Below are 16,795 nucleotides of genomic sequence, written 5' to 3'. Positions count from 1 at the left end.
ATGGGAGTCAGCCTCTTCTCCCAGGCAACCAGTGACATGATGTGAGGACACAGCCTCAAGATGCACCAGAGGAGGTTCAGGTTGGACATCAAAAGGAACTTCCTCATGAAAAGATCTGTTAAACACTGGGACAAACTGCCCAAGAAGGTGATGGAGTTACCAGCCCTGGAGGTGTTTATGACTGGACATGGAGCTTAATGCCATAGTCAAGTTGACAGGGTGGTTATCTGTCAAAGGTTGGACTCAAAGATCTTAGAGGTCTTTTCCAACCTCAATGATTCTGATTTTCTTCATCTTCATTGTTCTTAGAAAAGAAGTATCTAGGTTTGACTGTCGTAAATTCCAAACACCTCAAAGGTACTTTTTAGCCTGAGAACTTCTCTCAGTGCTCTGCCTAGTTTACTTATCTCTGTCTAACGTTCACAATTCTAGGTACCATATGACATACACTTCATTGTTACATTTGTTCGAGTATCAATAAAAATTGGTATGTATCTATCCATCACAAGGTAGTGGCTGCCATGTTTTCTTTTCCTTAACAAAAGGGAGCTAATTGCAAGTAGCTCTACCAGTTATCCTGCATTAAGAAGATGGCTTTATCAGAAAATCTTTATTGACTTGGCATTCTCTGAAGGAATAAAATTTACAAAAGATCAGCAATTTGCATTTCAATAGTAACAAATTACATATAAAATTGCAAGCTGTCCCAGAAAACACAATACAAAGTATAAATCTTCAGTTTTTGCAGAAGCTGGCACACTAAAAGCAAGCATGTCAATCACCTCCTCATGCTTAGGTTTTCTTTTTGTTTTGTTCTGTTTTTAAGTTGTTCACAGTGTGTGTCAAGTAACCACTTATTTTATACAGCTCCTCCCCACTTCTTTTAACACCTACTGGACACATCCAAGGAAGTTATCCACAGCACATCAGAACATACACTGAAGCGTTTCTACACGGTTAGCAGCAGCTGCTTTAATTCCACACAAAACCTCTGAGGCTACATTAAGCTTCAACAGATCAAAAGGGTTTCATAACTACCAGTATGCTATTGGAGGAAGGTCTGGTGTGCCAAACACTGCCAAGGCAGCACATGAAACAAAACAAGCAAACCACCTCAAAACAGGACCTGCCTAGGTAAGGGGTCTTCAAACAAGGAGATTTGAACAGAGATTGCAAAGCTGGTCAGACAGAAGAAAAGTTCAAGAAATCCCACAGTTGTAATAAATCTACATGTGCAATGCTAAATTATGCTGGCTTTAGAAACACTAAAACACTACTGCTATCAGCCACAAGAACATCTCTGCAAGTTTTATTCCCTCCAAGAAAAGATGGGATGCAATCAGATGAGCTGCTGTTTAATTGGTATTGAAGCTGAAAGTTTCTCTTCTTTGAAACCACTGCTGAAGACTAGGAAGGGGAAGTAACTTGTTTACCTTGCAGTTCAAGGGGCTGGCAGCTTGCATATGAGAAGCTACAGCACTTCAGCTGAATGGTGATTAATTCAGGGTGGTACCTTTTACAGCACAACCAGTAGTTATTGTACTGCTTCCTCTACTTTTGAGCTATTCTTTCTAACCTAAAAATGCAGGTTTATGAAATAAAAGGTAGTGGAAAAGGTTCCTGCAGAGATTAAAGTCAAACCAGAGATTAAAAAAAAAAAAAAAAGAAAAATTAATCAAAAGATGAGAAAAATAAGAGGCAAAACTTTGAACTAGGCTTCAGAATCAAGCTGTGGGTGAGAAGAATGGGCCACCTTCTGGATATAGATAAACAGAAGACTACTTATTTAGCTAAAACAAAAAAATTAACTGTGACGGATTACCTAGAAGCTCATTAGCACGCCACAATACTGACAGCATGTGTGTAATCTTACATCATAACAATACATGTAATTGTGTCAATATCCTTGTTTCAGAAGATGCTACTGGCACAGTCGATGGATGAGAAGTTTCTGGTCTTGTAGGTTTGGGTTTATTTTAATCTTCAGGGCAAGTCATACTCAAAAGATACACTGTTAGCAAACTGTTTCCCAACTTGCTCTCATCCAGCAGAGCAGTTATGGTTTGTGACTTAACCATACAGACAATTCATGTTCAGCAGCTCACAGGTTGTCATAATTCCAAGGATACTAACCTGCATTGCCTCTGTGCTCTCCAGGCACACAGATGACATCTCTTCTGCAACGGGCCCACAGTGGAGAGGAAAGGGGAACATCTATCCAGGACTCTCCTAGTGCCTCCCCACCAAATGACTTGGAGCCAGAGGCAGTCATGACCAAAGAATAGCAGCACCAGTCAGATCTGAGGGCGGACGCTTGTAAGACACTCAGCAAGGGGGAGCTTCCCTTCAGCACCCCAAGGATAGTCCTGGGGAGATATGGCTGGCAGTAGGTCCTTGGAGAAGGCAGCATGGGCGACAGTCCGCAAGCATGTAAGCCTTGTGAGAGACATCAGGGAAGTAAACATCAGGGAAGCCAGGAGAGTGCCACGACAGAAGACTGAGTACCAACAGCCTGGCTGGGAAGCCGAAAAGCACAGTGCTGGGACAGGAAACACCTGAACAATTGGCTGGCACCTCTAGCTCTCCTTTGCTTCTGTCACACTGCCAATGTGTGGCAATGCAGGTTAGGGAGCAAGGACTGACAGAAGCCTTCAAATGCACGAACAGTTTTATTGATTATAAAGGGTTTGCGCCTTGCCTGGCAAGACTAATATCCCCTTTCCTGCCTGTGGGTTTTCTGCCTTTTCCATCTACGGCAGAGACCTGACCTTCCAGGATTTCCTTGAGTGGTTATGTTCAGGCTGATGGAGAGTAGTTGCTTGGGAGAGCTTGGGAGAAGATGTTCTAGCTGTTCTGGAAGGAGATCACAGGCTCTTTCAGGAAGGTGTCTTGTCTTGTCATTTTCCATCTCAGTACTTCCTCCCAGAAGAAGCACTCACCATCTTTAAGAAGATTAATGTTCAGAATACCTTTTTTGCTCAAACCGAATGAGTCCACTTTTGCAGCCAGGTGCATGGGATGGGGAGAAACTTGTCACAAATTGTCTGAATCACATTTCTGACCCACTCAGAAGCAAACTGCTGTTCCAGCTGCAGCCAGCACTGGACTCTGAAATGATTTCTGGAGCGGGTTGAAGATAACTTCACAAGTGATCAGTGAGCCAGCTGGGGAAACATCTTCCTGCTTGACCAACAAGCCGGCAAAGCCAACTGAGAGACATAGAGCCATTTGGGAAGGAAGAGGTTGATGGCGGTAGAGATGATGCAATGATGACAGTAATAAGTAAGCAAAGAGAGCAAGACTACCAGCACAATTACAGTCCTGGACTGTGGGAAAGAAGATTCTTGGCCTGTTCAAGAATCTGCATGCAAGGTTACCATGGCAGATTTCTCTGAACAACCAAGGTAACCAGGGGAACAATCTGATCTTGCAGGACAGCCTCCTCAAACCTCAAAAACGGTCCATTGTGGCACACAGAAAGTCACAGGGGAATGGCAGAAAGCCAGCTGAATGGACAGGCATCTCCTGCCTCAGCTTAAATTCTGAAACGCAAAAAAAGTTTGAAGCAGGAAGTTATGCAAAAATAACACAGAGATTGTGCACATTCAGAAGAGCTAAAGCAAGAAAAGGGTGCCAAGAAAAAACAAGGAATTGTTATATAGGCAAGTAAGGACAAAAGGATGGCTAATATTAGCTTAGTTCTCAGCTGTGCACAGGATCCAGCAGCTAAAGACACAAAAAAACAATTATTTTTTTGTCTCAGTCCTCCTAGTTCCTCCTCATGTCTCCCAGTTCTTTCACCAGTGTCAGCATCTGGAAGATTGAAGCATTACTCACAGGAATGTTAGGGATCAGACAAGTTAATTAGGAGCAGATAGGATGCACTAGAAGATGCTAAGGATCTTAGTCACTACTACACTAGCAAGGCTCTGTTATCTTCATAAGAGTAAGTCACCAATCAGAGGATGATCCTGGTGACTGCAGAAGCAGACAACACATTGCTCCTCAAAACAGATGAGGATGACAATATGAAAAACCAGAAGCTGGTCAGCCTTGACAAGTTGCCAAGAGTATGGAACAAGTCCTTCTGGAAGTCACTGTCAGAAACTCAAAGGACAAAAAAAGAAAATGACTCGTAAATCCATGCTGCCAGCTCCAAAGAACAAGTCATACTTGTTTGTAATTTTATACCATTTGTACTAAGGGTATTATCTCTTAAGAAACCAAAATACCTACACAGATCATAGGTCATTGTCCTGCCTTCTGCTTTCATCTAGCTGCACATACTAGGTTTTTATTTCTTCAAATACATAGTTAAAATTTTGCAATATTGGACAATTATATGGGATTTTTGGAACACCTATTTTCATTAGAAGAGTAGGCACTTCATTTATACTCCCCACAGCCCAAAGCAACCTGCCTCAATATAGCTGAAGGCTGTAGAAAAGACAACTGAATATTTGAGAAGAACCTACTGCAACAGCATAAAATTCATCAAAAATACATCTTTGCCTCCACTGAAGTATCAACTCTACAAATCTCATGTGAGCTGAAATAATGGCCTGTCACTCTCCTAACCTAATAGCTTCAAGAACTTCTTCAAGAGAGATGCCAACACCACTTTGTCAGAAAACCCCTCCTGAACTGTACAGAAGTATTCACTATTCTGGGGAACTTGCCAGCATGACAGTATTTACGGTATGACTAATATGCATTAATGAAGCACAAATGGACAACTATTTACTTGTGCTAATAACTACAGTGCTTTATTAGAGCTACGGCCTCTAGCATGAAGGATTGCCAGGCTCCCCCAACTTGCCAAAATTATGTCAAAAAATGGAGCCAATGTATCAGGCATCAAGAGCTACAGCCAGTGTATAGTAGAGTCTTAAGTCATTGTTTAACATTCAGCTTGCAAATGACCAGCATGCTCCAAAACCACTGGCTGTTTCTGAGGGCTTGTCTTTTCATTGTAGAGACTAGAATTTCAAATATGCGCACTGGTCGTACCAGTACACCGGCCAAATCTATCTTAAAATAGCAGTAAAGCCTGAGAGCTTTGCTGGGCATTTGTGTTCTACCTTTGATTACTCCCTGTTCTTTCAAAACCAGAAATAAAAACACTGTATCTTAATGCCTCAGATTAAAATATCAATACTATCTAGCATAGAAGGCCATTAGTACCAATAATCTGGCCTTTTGTTCATGAAGGATTCCTGAAAGGTGATCAATTTGGTAAAATTCCATCCTTGAAAAGCAAAGTTAAGTCAGCCATACAAGAACAAAGCTCTTGCTCTGAGCAGCACTTTCCATCCCACCTCTCCATGAAGGGAACATATCTGCAACACTAGGAATAAAAAATACATCTCAAAAAGCAGCAGGGTTTTGTAGGAACCTAGGAATAACTTTTTTAAAAGAGCACTTTAGATTACATTATATTAGGAATGGAAAGAAAAGTTCTTAGTGGATGCAGAAAGAGCAGGTAAAGATGTTTTCAGTCATAGCTAGTGCTAAGTAGACCTGATATATTTATCCCTAGCTTTAAAGAGTAAATGGCATGCATCTTAACCACAGCAAGGCCACGCTGAGTTCAGGCTCTCCATTCTTCCTTGAATCAGCAGCTTCAGTACGGTGTGGAAAGGGTGCAAGTGTAGAAATAAGATCTGTGTCATGAGGCATCACACAAACAATAAAGTCTGGAAACTGTACCCACAGTTTCTTCCTAGAAATGGGAAAATTCTCAGATTTGATCACACGAACAGCTTCATGCAGAATCACAGGATTTGGGGTGGTAGCTTGGAGGAGTTTTTTCCTCCCTTCTTTTTTAACTTAAAAAATAAATAAATAAGTTCTTATGAAATATTGTCCTTCCTTTGATCAAACATTCTCTTTAGACTATGTAAGGCAAGAAAATGTACTGGGCATAAGGTCTGTATCTAGATATATTTCTTGGAAATACTTAAATAAAAGGCAACATTATATCATTGGTCTTTTCGAAGGATAGAAAAGATCTCTCTGAGCCAACTGGCATAGACAACAACACTAAGAATTATCTGAGCCACAGTGCTTTCTTCAAAAGTGACAGCTCCAAATACGCAGCAATATTATCTTCCTCCAAAAAACAAAATAATCTTCTCCACTGGTTACTATTTACTCATATGTAGAGCACAGAACATCTGTAGGAGAAATGTTCATTAAAAGCACACCCCCCAAACTATCACTAATGTAATTCCAGTTGGCTATAACCAGTGCAGTTTAAAAAAAAAAATTGTTTCCATTCCTTGTCACTGAATGATTTGGTTTGGAAGAGACCTCTGGATGTCACCTGTCCTATCCCCTGCTCAGGTGCTCAGGCAGGGCCACCTACAGCCAGTTGCTTGAGATCATGTCTGGACGACTTTGGTTGATTGCCAAGGATGGAGATTTCACTACCTCTCCTAGGTAACCTCTGACAACGCTCAGTCACTGTCACTGTGAAAGAGCATTGCCCAGTATCTTGAGGGAACTTCCTGTGTTTCACATCATGTCCACTGGCTCTGGTCACCAGGGAAAAGAGCCTAGCTTCATTCTCTTTACAACATTTTAATGTCTTTAAATTCATTCCTAAGATCCTCCTCAACTTTCTCACAAGTATAAAAGTAGCAAACCCTAGGCTTAAACATGAATGAAAACCGGAGCTCAAGAGACTGCTTGCATGTAATGACAGGGTCAGTCTAGTGTTTAAGCATGAAATCATTAACAGGAAGATGCAAAATTAAACTTCTTTATTTTATTTCCTCACTTGATTTGGAACATCTGTGTTGCTTCATGACCAATGGTAGTAGTAATGCCAACAGAAAATGGCATGACTGACCACTAAAGTATTTTGAGTCTTTTTTGTCTTGAGAAAAGAAGTTTCTCCCATCTTTTTTCTCGATGGTTTGAAAAAGTTCATATAATTGGAAAATGTGGACTGAGCCACTTGAAATTTCTTGCATGCATTCACCTTCAAAGAAAGACTATGTTTTGCCAACCAACTTCTGTAAATTAGAATACAAAAGCAGAAGTATAAACAGTTGGGTACATACTTGTGACTGGAAATGTAGAAAGGCAAAGTGGTACATCAAAAACAAACAAACAAAACATTATGACTATTTCTTGTAAGAGGGGAAACTGTAATCAATTGTATATAAGCTTAGTGCAAGATACAAATTTCTTCCATATATTTTGCTTCATATAAAGTATTCTGATGATTCACCATAATGGTGGCAAATACACTTTAACTCCTCTTTAGGAGGTAAGCACCACACTTCTAGTTCAATGTTAATGAAAATAACTGGTTTGGGGACAATTTTTAAAACTGATTTAAAAGATTTCTTTCCAAGAAAAATAAAAACTAGAAATCTAGCTTCAGTTGCTTTACAATGAAAACTAACAAGCAGCATCAACTCTATCTGTAAAAAATATTTGCAGTCTGCACTCAGGGAGACAGATTTCATAACTTCATACTGGAGGCAACATGTCTTGTAAAAACATTCACTAATGTTCGCACTGCTTTGTACTTTGTCTGCTCCAGTCCATCAACCCTCTCCACCACATACATGTAAACTGTTAAAACAAGAGTATCGTCAATAAAAGATCTGTTGACTGACACCATATTTCACAAATCTGATGACTTTCTGCATTGGCAGTAGCAACATTTCAGCTTTTCTTTATGCAATATGTAGAAGAATGATGCAATGTAATAATGCATCTGGTGTTTTCTCACTTAGCTATGCCCAAGGACTTTGAAAGCCTGCTTGCGCACTCTGGTCCTTCCATATTGTCCTCTTAGCATGAAAATCCCAAACTCCAGGACTAATTTTATGTAAGTGTCATCCTTGAATGCTTAAGCCTAATAAAAGTAAATTAAGCCACCGTTTGTTTTGAATCTAGAAAATCATGTATTGGGTTTGCATGAGAAGGCTTTGACAGTGGGTGGGAGGGACACGGGTGGCTCCTTTGAGGAAGAAAAAAAAAATCTGTTCAATTGTGTCCTGGTTCTGACCAAGACAGGATTAATGTTTGCAGTAACTGGGAGGCAGCATTACTAGGACAGGAAGGTTATTCTATTCCACCTCACCTCATTGCTGGGGTGGAAAAAGGGGGATTCTGAGGAGAAGGGGCTCCTTCCTAATAAGCAAGCCTGGCACTGGTCAGGTTCCATGAGCATTTTCCGTGTGAAATCACTCTCCAAGAAACAGTTTTGTTGTTAATATTGTTCCTGTTACTGTTCCTTTTGTTATCTTATGACTGCTCCCAGTAAATTGTTGTCATCTTAACCTGTTATCTTTGCCTTTTGTGCTTCCAATTCTCCTCTCTGGCCCCCCCCAGTAGTAGGGGAGGTGACCCAGTGTGGTTTGGAGAGTCTCAGGGGGAGAACTAAATCAAGGAGGACCACGGCAAATAGCAGATGAAGAGAGGAGTGGGAATATGTGAGAGACACAGGACTGCAGAAACCAGGGTCGGTAAAGGAGAGGGAGGAAGTGCTCCAGGAACTGGAGCTGAAGTTACCCTGCAGCCCATGGTGCAGACCATGGCGAGTTGTGTCCCTGCACCCTGCAGAGTCCCACAGGGGAACCAGAGATTCACCTACAGCCCAGGCAGGGTCCTGTGCTGGAGCATGTAGGCACACAAATGAGGGTGTGACACTGCAAGAAGCCCACGCTGGAGCAGACTGCTGGCAGGACCTGTGCACCCATGGAGAGAAGAGCTCACACTGGAGCAGGTTATGCCTTGTGACCCCCTGCAAGGCACAGCAGCCTGTTCCAGAAGGACTGCACCCCATAGAAGGGACCCGTGCTCATGTGGGAAGGACCCACACTTGAAAAGCTCATGGAGATCTGTCTCCCTGGGAAGGGCCCCACACTGGAGCAAAGGAAGGGTGTGAGTAGTCCTTCCCCTGAGGAGGAAGGATTGTCAGGGAACATGTAATGAACTGACTGTAGTATCCATGCCCCATCCTCCTACATCACTGGAGGTGATGAGAGAAAGCAAATTGGGAGTGAAATAGAACCTGGGAAGAAGGAGAGGATGGGGGGAAATGTGTTTTTAAAATTTAGCTCTATTCCTCATTCCTCTGATTTGATTGGTAATAAATTAAACTTATTTCCCCCAGCAGAGTCTCTTTTGCCTGTGATGGTACTTGGTAAGTGATTTCTTCCTACCTTTATCTCATCCTGTAAGCCTTTTATTATATTTTCTTCCCCCTGCCCAGTTGAGATGGGGAATGACCAGAACCATTTTGGCCTGGCATCTTTCTTACCACAAATGGCAAATGACATCTCCAAAGAATCGCTAAACAATTGACAACAGCCAAGCTAACAAAGATACTCAAACAGTGTCAGGCAGACAATGAGGGGCAAAACACAGGTTTCAACAGCCCTTTCCAATCCCACTTGAAGACAAATTCTGCAACCAAATGTTTTGCATGCAGTTTTTTTTTACGATAAAGGACATTTTATGCACACAAACATGGACTGCAGCACGTATACCTATACTAACAGTAAATAATAGACTGTTAAGTTCAATATCAAAGTGGCAGAGATGACTGAGTCATATAGAAGGCACCTGAATGTCACAAGGGTGAGGATTATTGCATCCATCAAGGTAATAAACTAGAGATTTTTTCAAATCAAAATGGGATTTTTTCCCCCTCTCACTAAAAGAGAGACCCCCTCTTCTCTTACTGCCTAGCCTAAGCAAGCCACTAAAAATAAAAAGGAAGCAAGTTTCCCAAAAAAACATACTCACTAAGATGAAGCACTCTAGGAAAACTACATGGCATGGACTTTGATCAGATGACCTCCAAAGGCGTTTTCTAACTTATTGTATCATTTTATTGAAAACAAGGATCAAAAACTACCATACTAAAACCTGGAGAGCAGGCTAACTGCTGCTCCAGATGAAGGCAAAGCAATGATGCTATTGTAGTTCTAGTACGGGCAGCAAATCACCTTCACATCCACAAATCTGACATCACTGAAAGAGGCTTTCATTACAGTAGCTAGCCTCTGATTAATTCTCTTAGGTATTTAATTCCTACTCTTGAAGTGCACAAAGCTTCTCAAGTATGATGTGCAATACTCTGCACTCTTATCTGATCAAGAGGATTATTAGCAATCCTGAAATCCACAGCTCTGTACACATAAGAGAAAGCAATTTCCATTTTCTCCCTACTTTGTGGCCAAGTGCTTGTAGTCCATTTTATACCAAGTTACAAGTTCTTTCTCAAATAAGAATTCAGCTCACTAAAACCAAACTATATTAATTATTACTGAAGTCATACCTGCATCTTGTTCATGAGACAACAAGCAGAAGGTAGAAAATAAACAGAACACTCCTGCATGCCCAAAATTTTATCTTCACAAACTGAGGAAAAAACCCTGTCTTTTTTGTTATTTCTGTCACAGAAACTTGTACAATTAAAGCAAAGGGTTAAATAACTAAATATTCCCCAAGAGTTCAAGTCACTGCACATAAATACTGTTATGACTACAGATTGCAGAAGAACGGAAACACAGTAAATCATCCTGTTTTTTCTGAGAAATTCTGGGACTATGTTCTGAATTTCCAGGAACAGAAGACAAACACTGCCAATTCTCACTGCTGGATTTTTATTGAAGAGTTCAAGAATTTGGAAAGGACTCCTGAAAGCCAGTATTGATTTTTTTTTTTAATTTTTTTTAAACAGAGCTAGGGATTGTTTCTAGGAGAGTGCACTCAAGTGTGACAGGTTTATGTGCTAACTCCTGAGAAAGTTAAAAGAAAAAGAAGAAAAAAGCTCTTAAACAAGACCTGAAAGGTTCTGAAAGCAGTAACAAAACAAACAAAGAGCCTAGTAAGAAAGTCAGATATCTACATCTTGCCCATCTCTCCAAAAACATTAAAAAAAATTAGAAAAGGTGGATTGGCAGCAAGACATTCTAAAGGATATTCTGTAGGGCATACTCACCAATCCAAGTTCTCATTTTTCTTGCCTTGAACATAATCCCAACCTCCAATGTGTCAATTTATTCTAATACTGAATTTCCAGCACTAAGGTCCCGACCTTGGGATCTGTGGAACTGTGTCCTTGATAGCTTTTCATTACATTAAGTAAGAAAATGTGCTGAAAAAATAGAATACTTCTTTACACTCTAATCTAGAGCATATTTAGTTTAACCTTCTTTCAGCCCTTTACCAACAAAATGCTTTCACTGCAGCCAAATTTGAAAGACAAGTTGATGAAAGCTCCTAAGTCAGATTTAGTAGGGGTGGAAAAACAGATGTTCAGGGTTTTTTTAATGCAAACTTCAGCTCTGACAGAAGGCACAGTAGTTGTGAATGGGCTTCCATAGCTAGTCCTCAAACTGGTTATAAGCACTTAGGGAAGTTAATACACAGTAAGCTTTGACCAAAAATAACTGAGTCACTTTCCCACCATCTTAAGTCACCCCATGTTGCTCTGACACTTCCAGTCTGCTGGCTGCCCCAGATTAAAGCAGATTATCTACCACATTTGTCAGAGAAAGGGAAGTGCCAATGAAAATCCACATTTTTACTTCCTATGGAACCACTAAAGACACTGTTTTCACAGGAGAGATTGACAGTCAGTTAAAGAATTTGCAGCTCAAAAATGACTGCCTAGAATGTCAAGTTTCTCTTACATAGCTCTCCTTTCCCTCAGCTTCACATCATGACTCAGATGATGCTCTAAATGAATTGGAAGCATAATTTCACAGTGCATCAAAATTATGAAGTCCAGGCACATCTATTCATATATTCTTTTAAACTCATAGATCCAAGTATAGTAACAGATTTTCAGGACATCCAATTTCTCAAAGTCCAGCCTATTTTTATAGCTGCAAAAGAAGCTATAAAAGAACTGTTATGTTTTTCCTGCTATTGGGAAAAGCATTCAGGTACATTCAGCTGACAACTCAGCATATGCTAGCATTACACATTTAACTAATTAGAGATTTCCTGTTGGAGAAAAAATTGTAAGTTGACATATTACACAACATGTATGAATCCTAATCCTAAAGAGATTTTTTTGAAATTTTGTTTTTATCTGTTTTTTTTTGCTTTTTTTTCCAAATGAGTAGCAAGACTGTAGTAATCACTACTAGCAATGTTTCTCTTGGGACAAAAGGAAAAGGTTTTAATGTCACATGACACTGTTTAATTATTTGTGTATCTGCAGGATCCAAAATCATAACTGAAGCCTCAGGGTAGTAATCATATTATGAAAACAGAAGATAAAAAGTGCAAAGAAAAGATCATATCCAAACTAGCAATTTACATTTTCATAAAAAATACAAAGCAAGCATTATGCCAACTAAAACTGCCCAGGGAAAAAAGAAAACTTTTACATGCATTTTTATTGAGTATCTTTGAATTTAACTGATGGTTTTTTAAAATACACTCTTGTAATATGCCATATTGGCTGCTTAGATACAGCACAATGACTCAAAAAATATAGGATCTAACCAAATGTAAAAATCTCTGCCTTTGTTCCTACAAATAGAACATTCTGCAAACTGATACGTTTTGGTGTAAGACATTTCATTGGTATTGTAGCTTGCCACCTTTTCTTTGGAAACAAGTGCCTTTTCCCAAATAGGGAATGGCTATTTTAAAGACAAACATCAAATCTGTATATATTAATGACCCAGTTTTTTCAGCAGCAGAACTTGAATACAGGATGGTAACAGAGGCTGTTTCCCAAATGTTAGCAAAACCCAGAGAATTGCCAAACAGCTATTAGCAGTTTGATGAAAAGTTTGAATGCACAATCAATCACCACCACACAGCAATATGATGCTACAAGCTGACACAAACATGCAATTTCACAACTTACTATCCGATAAGGAAGACGTAAAAAGGAGTCTGGGCAGCCAGCTAAAGCCATTTGTTCCTTCAAATTTTCTTCAAATTACATCTACTGCTTCCCAGCACCTGCAGAGTACAAACAAACTGTCAGAAACCATACTGAAGACATTTCATCAACTTGTTATTCAAAACAGTTGGAGGAGAAAGACCAAGATGATCAAGACGAGGTGACGAGGATTTGCACCAACTTGAAGTAGAAAATGTGCACATTTGCTGCCTGTAGCCTAGCAAACACATTCAATTTGATATTTAATTTAAAAGTACAACATAACTAATTCCCAGGCTTTGTGGCTCCTGCTTTATTTCCACTCTTTAGGCAAAAAAGAAGGCCTCCCTTCACAGGGAACCTAGCCATTTGTAAACTGGCTCTCACTACCTGAGGCTATGTTTTCAACTGTGGAAAGAAAACACTGAAATCTCTGAGTTAATTAAGATGACAGTCACTTAACACAGAATCATTTAAGTTGTAAAAAAGTGGCAAGATCACCACGATCATTATGCAGCACCAGCCTTCAATGCCTGGCTACACAACTTCTAACCTTTATCCCTTCCTGCCTGCCTTTTCCCCCATGGTTTCATTCTCACACAATATATCAAACAGAGTGTTACATACAAATTCATTCAAGTCTTGCACTTGCTCTTCTGAGTGAATATTAGCAGTAACTTTGCAAGGTTAAGTTGTGTTTTTTTTAAAGCATCACTTTGTGACCAAATAGAGCCTGAAAATAAATCTGAAAACATTTAGAGGTACATATGGCTAGAGAACTAAAGATAAGGCAGGACAATGTCAAGAAAGTTTTTATAACTGCCTCATAACAAAGGAAACAAAAATAAACCTAAAATAAATAAAGCACTATTTGCTGCTCCGGTATTTCTTCCTACCAGTGTGGACACATCTCTGCAGTGTAAGACAAGCAATGCCACCTCCAAGTATATGAAAAAGGCATGACTGGGGAAGAGAAAGCAGGCTGCACAGCACAATCAGAGCTTTTACTTCTACCACAAGCAAGCTCCTTTCTGGTTTGCTGTTAATTATCAATTATGTGTTCAAAACAAAAGACCAAGTTTTAAACAGGCTACCCACTGCTCTCTGGTAGGCACGAACTGTCACCAAAACAAAGCTGCCAGCAAAATTTATGTGACAGTTAAGTGAGGGACAAGGGTAGAAAAACATCTTGGACAAACTGTTCCCAGACAACTTCCCACCTATGGCCCATAAGCCATGCACTCATCAAGGAAGCTTTACCTAGTTCCAGGATGAGTTTGGCTGAAGTATGGTAGCCTCCTCCTCTGTCAGTAAGGTAGGCAAACTCCCAGGCTTCTGCAGTGGTCAGTTCATACAGCCAATTACCCCAGGAGGAAACTCGTTTTGGCAATAGCAAGTCTGAAAATCCATTTAACCAAATATGCACAAGTCTGGTTGTTTATTCTAGGTACATAAATACTATAGGAAAAAAAAAAATTAAACCCGAACTCTTACAGGATTCAAAGAGGGGGGGAAGCGACATCAAGCATCTAACTCTGTAGGCAGTTTACTCAACTTGCATTATTGCTAGTCTTTAAATATATAAACAGTGGTCTACAGCCTTCTAACTACTTCTCCACAGCTGAAAGTTTGCAGTTAGTTTTAAAGATTGATTTTAAGATTTCACTTTAATCACACAGTTTGTTCCAGGTGAATTAAGCACAGATTTAAGAAAAGCTATTAAAAATCTTTTCATTTAGGGGAATAACATTTTCTTTTCTTTCTTGTAAGCACGTCTACAGAGAAATTAAGCAAGCCACTGAAATGCTGCTATGAAGCTGGGAAAATACACCAAGAATAAAGAGAACTGTATTATTAGCCTCTAAGCCCACCAATATTAAAGAAAGTTTACATAAAGGGGTAAGAGAAAATAATTGAGCTTTATACTGCAACAGTTTTGCATTTATTATCACTACAGTATTTAGACGTCAGGAAAAGGCACAACTGCTGCAAATTTAATGATAGGTAATTTAGGACTGAATATCATAATACTGGTCTTCTGACGTTTCAGCAAAAGGCTCCAATTCACTTATAGCAAGATAGATTAAATATGTTCCTAAACAATACCAGACCAATTTGTCTACTCTAGGGTGTGCTGCAGTTTATGCCACAGCCCTATTACACCAGTAGAAGATCATAAATTACCTCAAACAATAGTTGGAGTCAAGACTGCATAATTTATCAAGAACCATTTGCTTCACTACTACATTCTTGAGTATTCATTTGCTAACACTGCAGAAACAGAGGAAAGTAATAATCTTTAGATGGTATCATTCCTGCCCAGTCACACACTAAGACTGATTTAAGATGTCTTTTATCTGTCTAAAAACAGTTTATCAACCTAGTCCTACCCCAGGAATACAAAAAGCCTTTGCTCACCTTTAAGACCTAAGATCCTTTGTACCACATCAACAAGTAATAAATTTCATAGGGACAGAACTCTACACCAATTCACATGGTCAGTAGATAAATATAAGAACTTAAAAATAAAAACAGATCAATTTTTCCTGTGCTGTTGTCTTTAAGCATGGTATTTAGTGTGTCACTTTTCATCAAGTAGCTGCATACAGACATACATGTTCTTTCCATGCAATTTACACAGCACAAATTGCAAAGAGGTATTCAAGTGCCAAGTTACTTTTCCTTTTCTTAAAATGCCTTAGATGGGGGAGAGAAATTCCAAAGGGCTGTAATTAGGAAATAAACTACGTAGTCGATCACTGTTACAAAACTCAGAACATTCAGTGGTGAGAACAACTGTCATGCAGCATCAAGCGTGACAGCCTGTGCACATTCAGAACCAAGCGATTTCATGTGCTTTTATTGGCTACAGAGCTCTGCCCTGGACAGAGGCCCTGAAATAACGACAGTCGTGATAAACCACATTTCAAAAGTCTAATTATGAAAAGACTCATTTCTGGCATGACGTTTCCCAGAATAAAGAATGGACTATTGTGAGGCATAGCTTTGATGTCTCAGCCTCTCAAAAGCATTAAACAAACTCACAATCTAAAAGATTTATATTAATCCTGTATGGAAAATATTGTATGTATGCACCCTGGAGACTGTCACTGCTCTGAATGGATTGTTTAAGTCACAATCAAATTACTCAGCTAACCAGCAGATAATGTTGTCTATTAACTGCAAATTAAGCCCATCACCAGGTATGATTTTCTGATTTATCACTTATCTGCACATTCCCAGCAGAGGAAACAGTATTTCACCCAGTGCTCTGGAAGCAGACACAGCCTACGCACCTACAGATACTGTGGTAGGAAAATGGCAGGGGTATGGTCACTCTGCCAATTCAGGAAGTTTTCCAGGTTCTACATGTGCCATCTGTCAAAGTCTTTAAATTCAAGAGAAAAATAATTTTAAAAACGCAATTGCTTGCAGATTAGTTAGGAACAGGAGGAGGAGGAGGAAAAAAAAGAAAAGGATTTTAACCTGGCAGAGTTGCAAGACAAGCTCGAGAGCTCTTGAAAACTGGATTTATGCTCTTTTAGGAAAGGTAACTTAACAAATTTATTGAATGTTATACACTTTCAAGTATTTCATCATTTTTCTTCTATAATGTTCTGCTTTCTATAGCTGAACTATTGTGAAAGAGGGAAGGGGAAAAACCTTCAACATAGCCTTAATTTTGACCTGAAGACCTTTGTCTAAGACTTCAGGTTTTACATAGAAGTTAAAAACCTTCCCCCCCACCCCTCTTTAATGTGTATTTTTTATTCTCTCAGACACTAAGTATCACTATCCCATTTCTCCCCACAATACTGAATGAGGTTTAGCAGTGAACTTGGACCAGTGAATTTGGATTTTCCTAAGAAACTGGTACAAGATTTTAAACCTGAATCAATACAATATTCTCCCCTAACT

The 16,795-nt window shown here is 39.6% G+C and overlaps 1 protein-coding gene across 6 annotated transcripts in view; it reads right to left on the bottom strand.

Moving 5' to 3' along the window:
• Nucleotides 1-16,795, bottom strand: part of GRB10 (growth factor receptor bound protein 10) — a 146,725-nt gene that overhangs the window by 97,291 nt on the left and 32,639 nt on the right. For 5 of the 6 annotated variants that reach the window (XR_015289462.1, XR_015289524.1, XR_015289517.1 and 2 more), the window contains exon 3: nt 12,860-12,957. Coding sequence is in view for 2 of the 6 variants with exons in the window: in XM_086898266.1 (XP_086754392.1) it covers nt 12,860-12,910 (51 nt within the window). In the remaining 4 variants the exon portion in view is untranslated. Of the gene's footprint in view, nt 1-12,836; nt 12,958-16,795 lie in introns of all 6 variants that reach the window. The other variant, XM_086898436.1, reaches the window with a different exon arrangement.

This window comes from Cyanistes caeruleus, chromosome 1 (genome assembly GCF_971803275.1).
Source record: "Cyanistes caeruleus chromosome 1, bCyaCae1.hap1.1, whole genome shotgun sequence".
Lineage (NCBI taxonomy): Eukaryota > Metazoa > Chordata > Aves > Passeriformes > Paridae > Cyanistes > Cyanistes caeruleus.
This window is presented reverse-complemented; position numbering and strand designations above follow the sequence as displayed.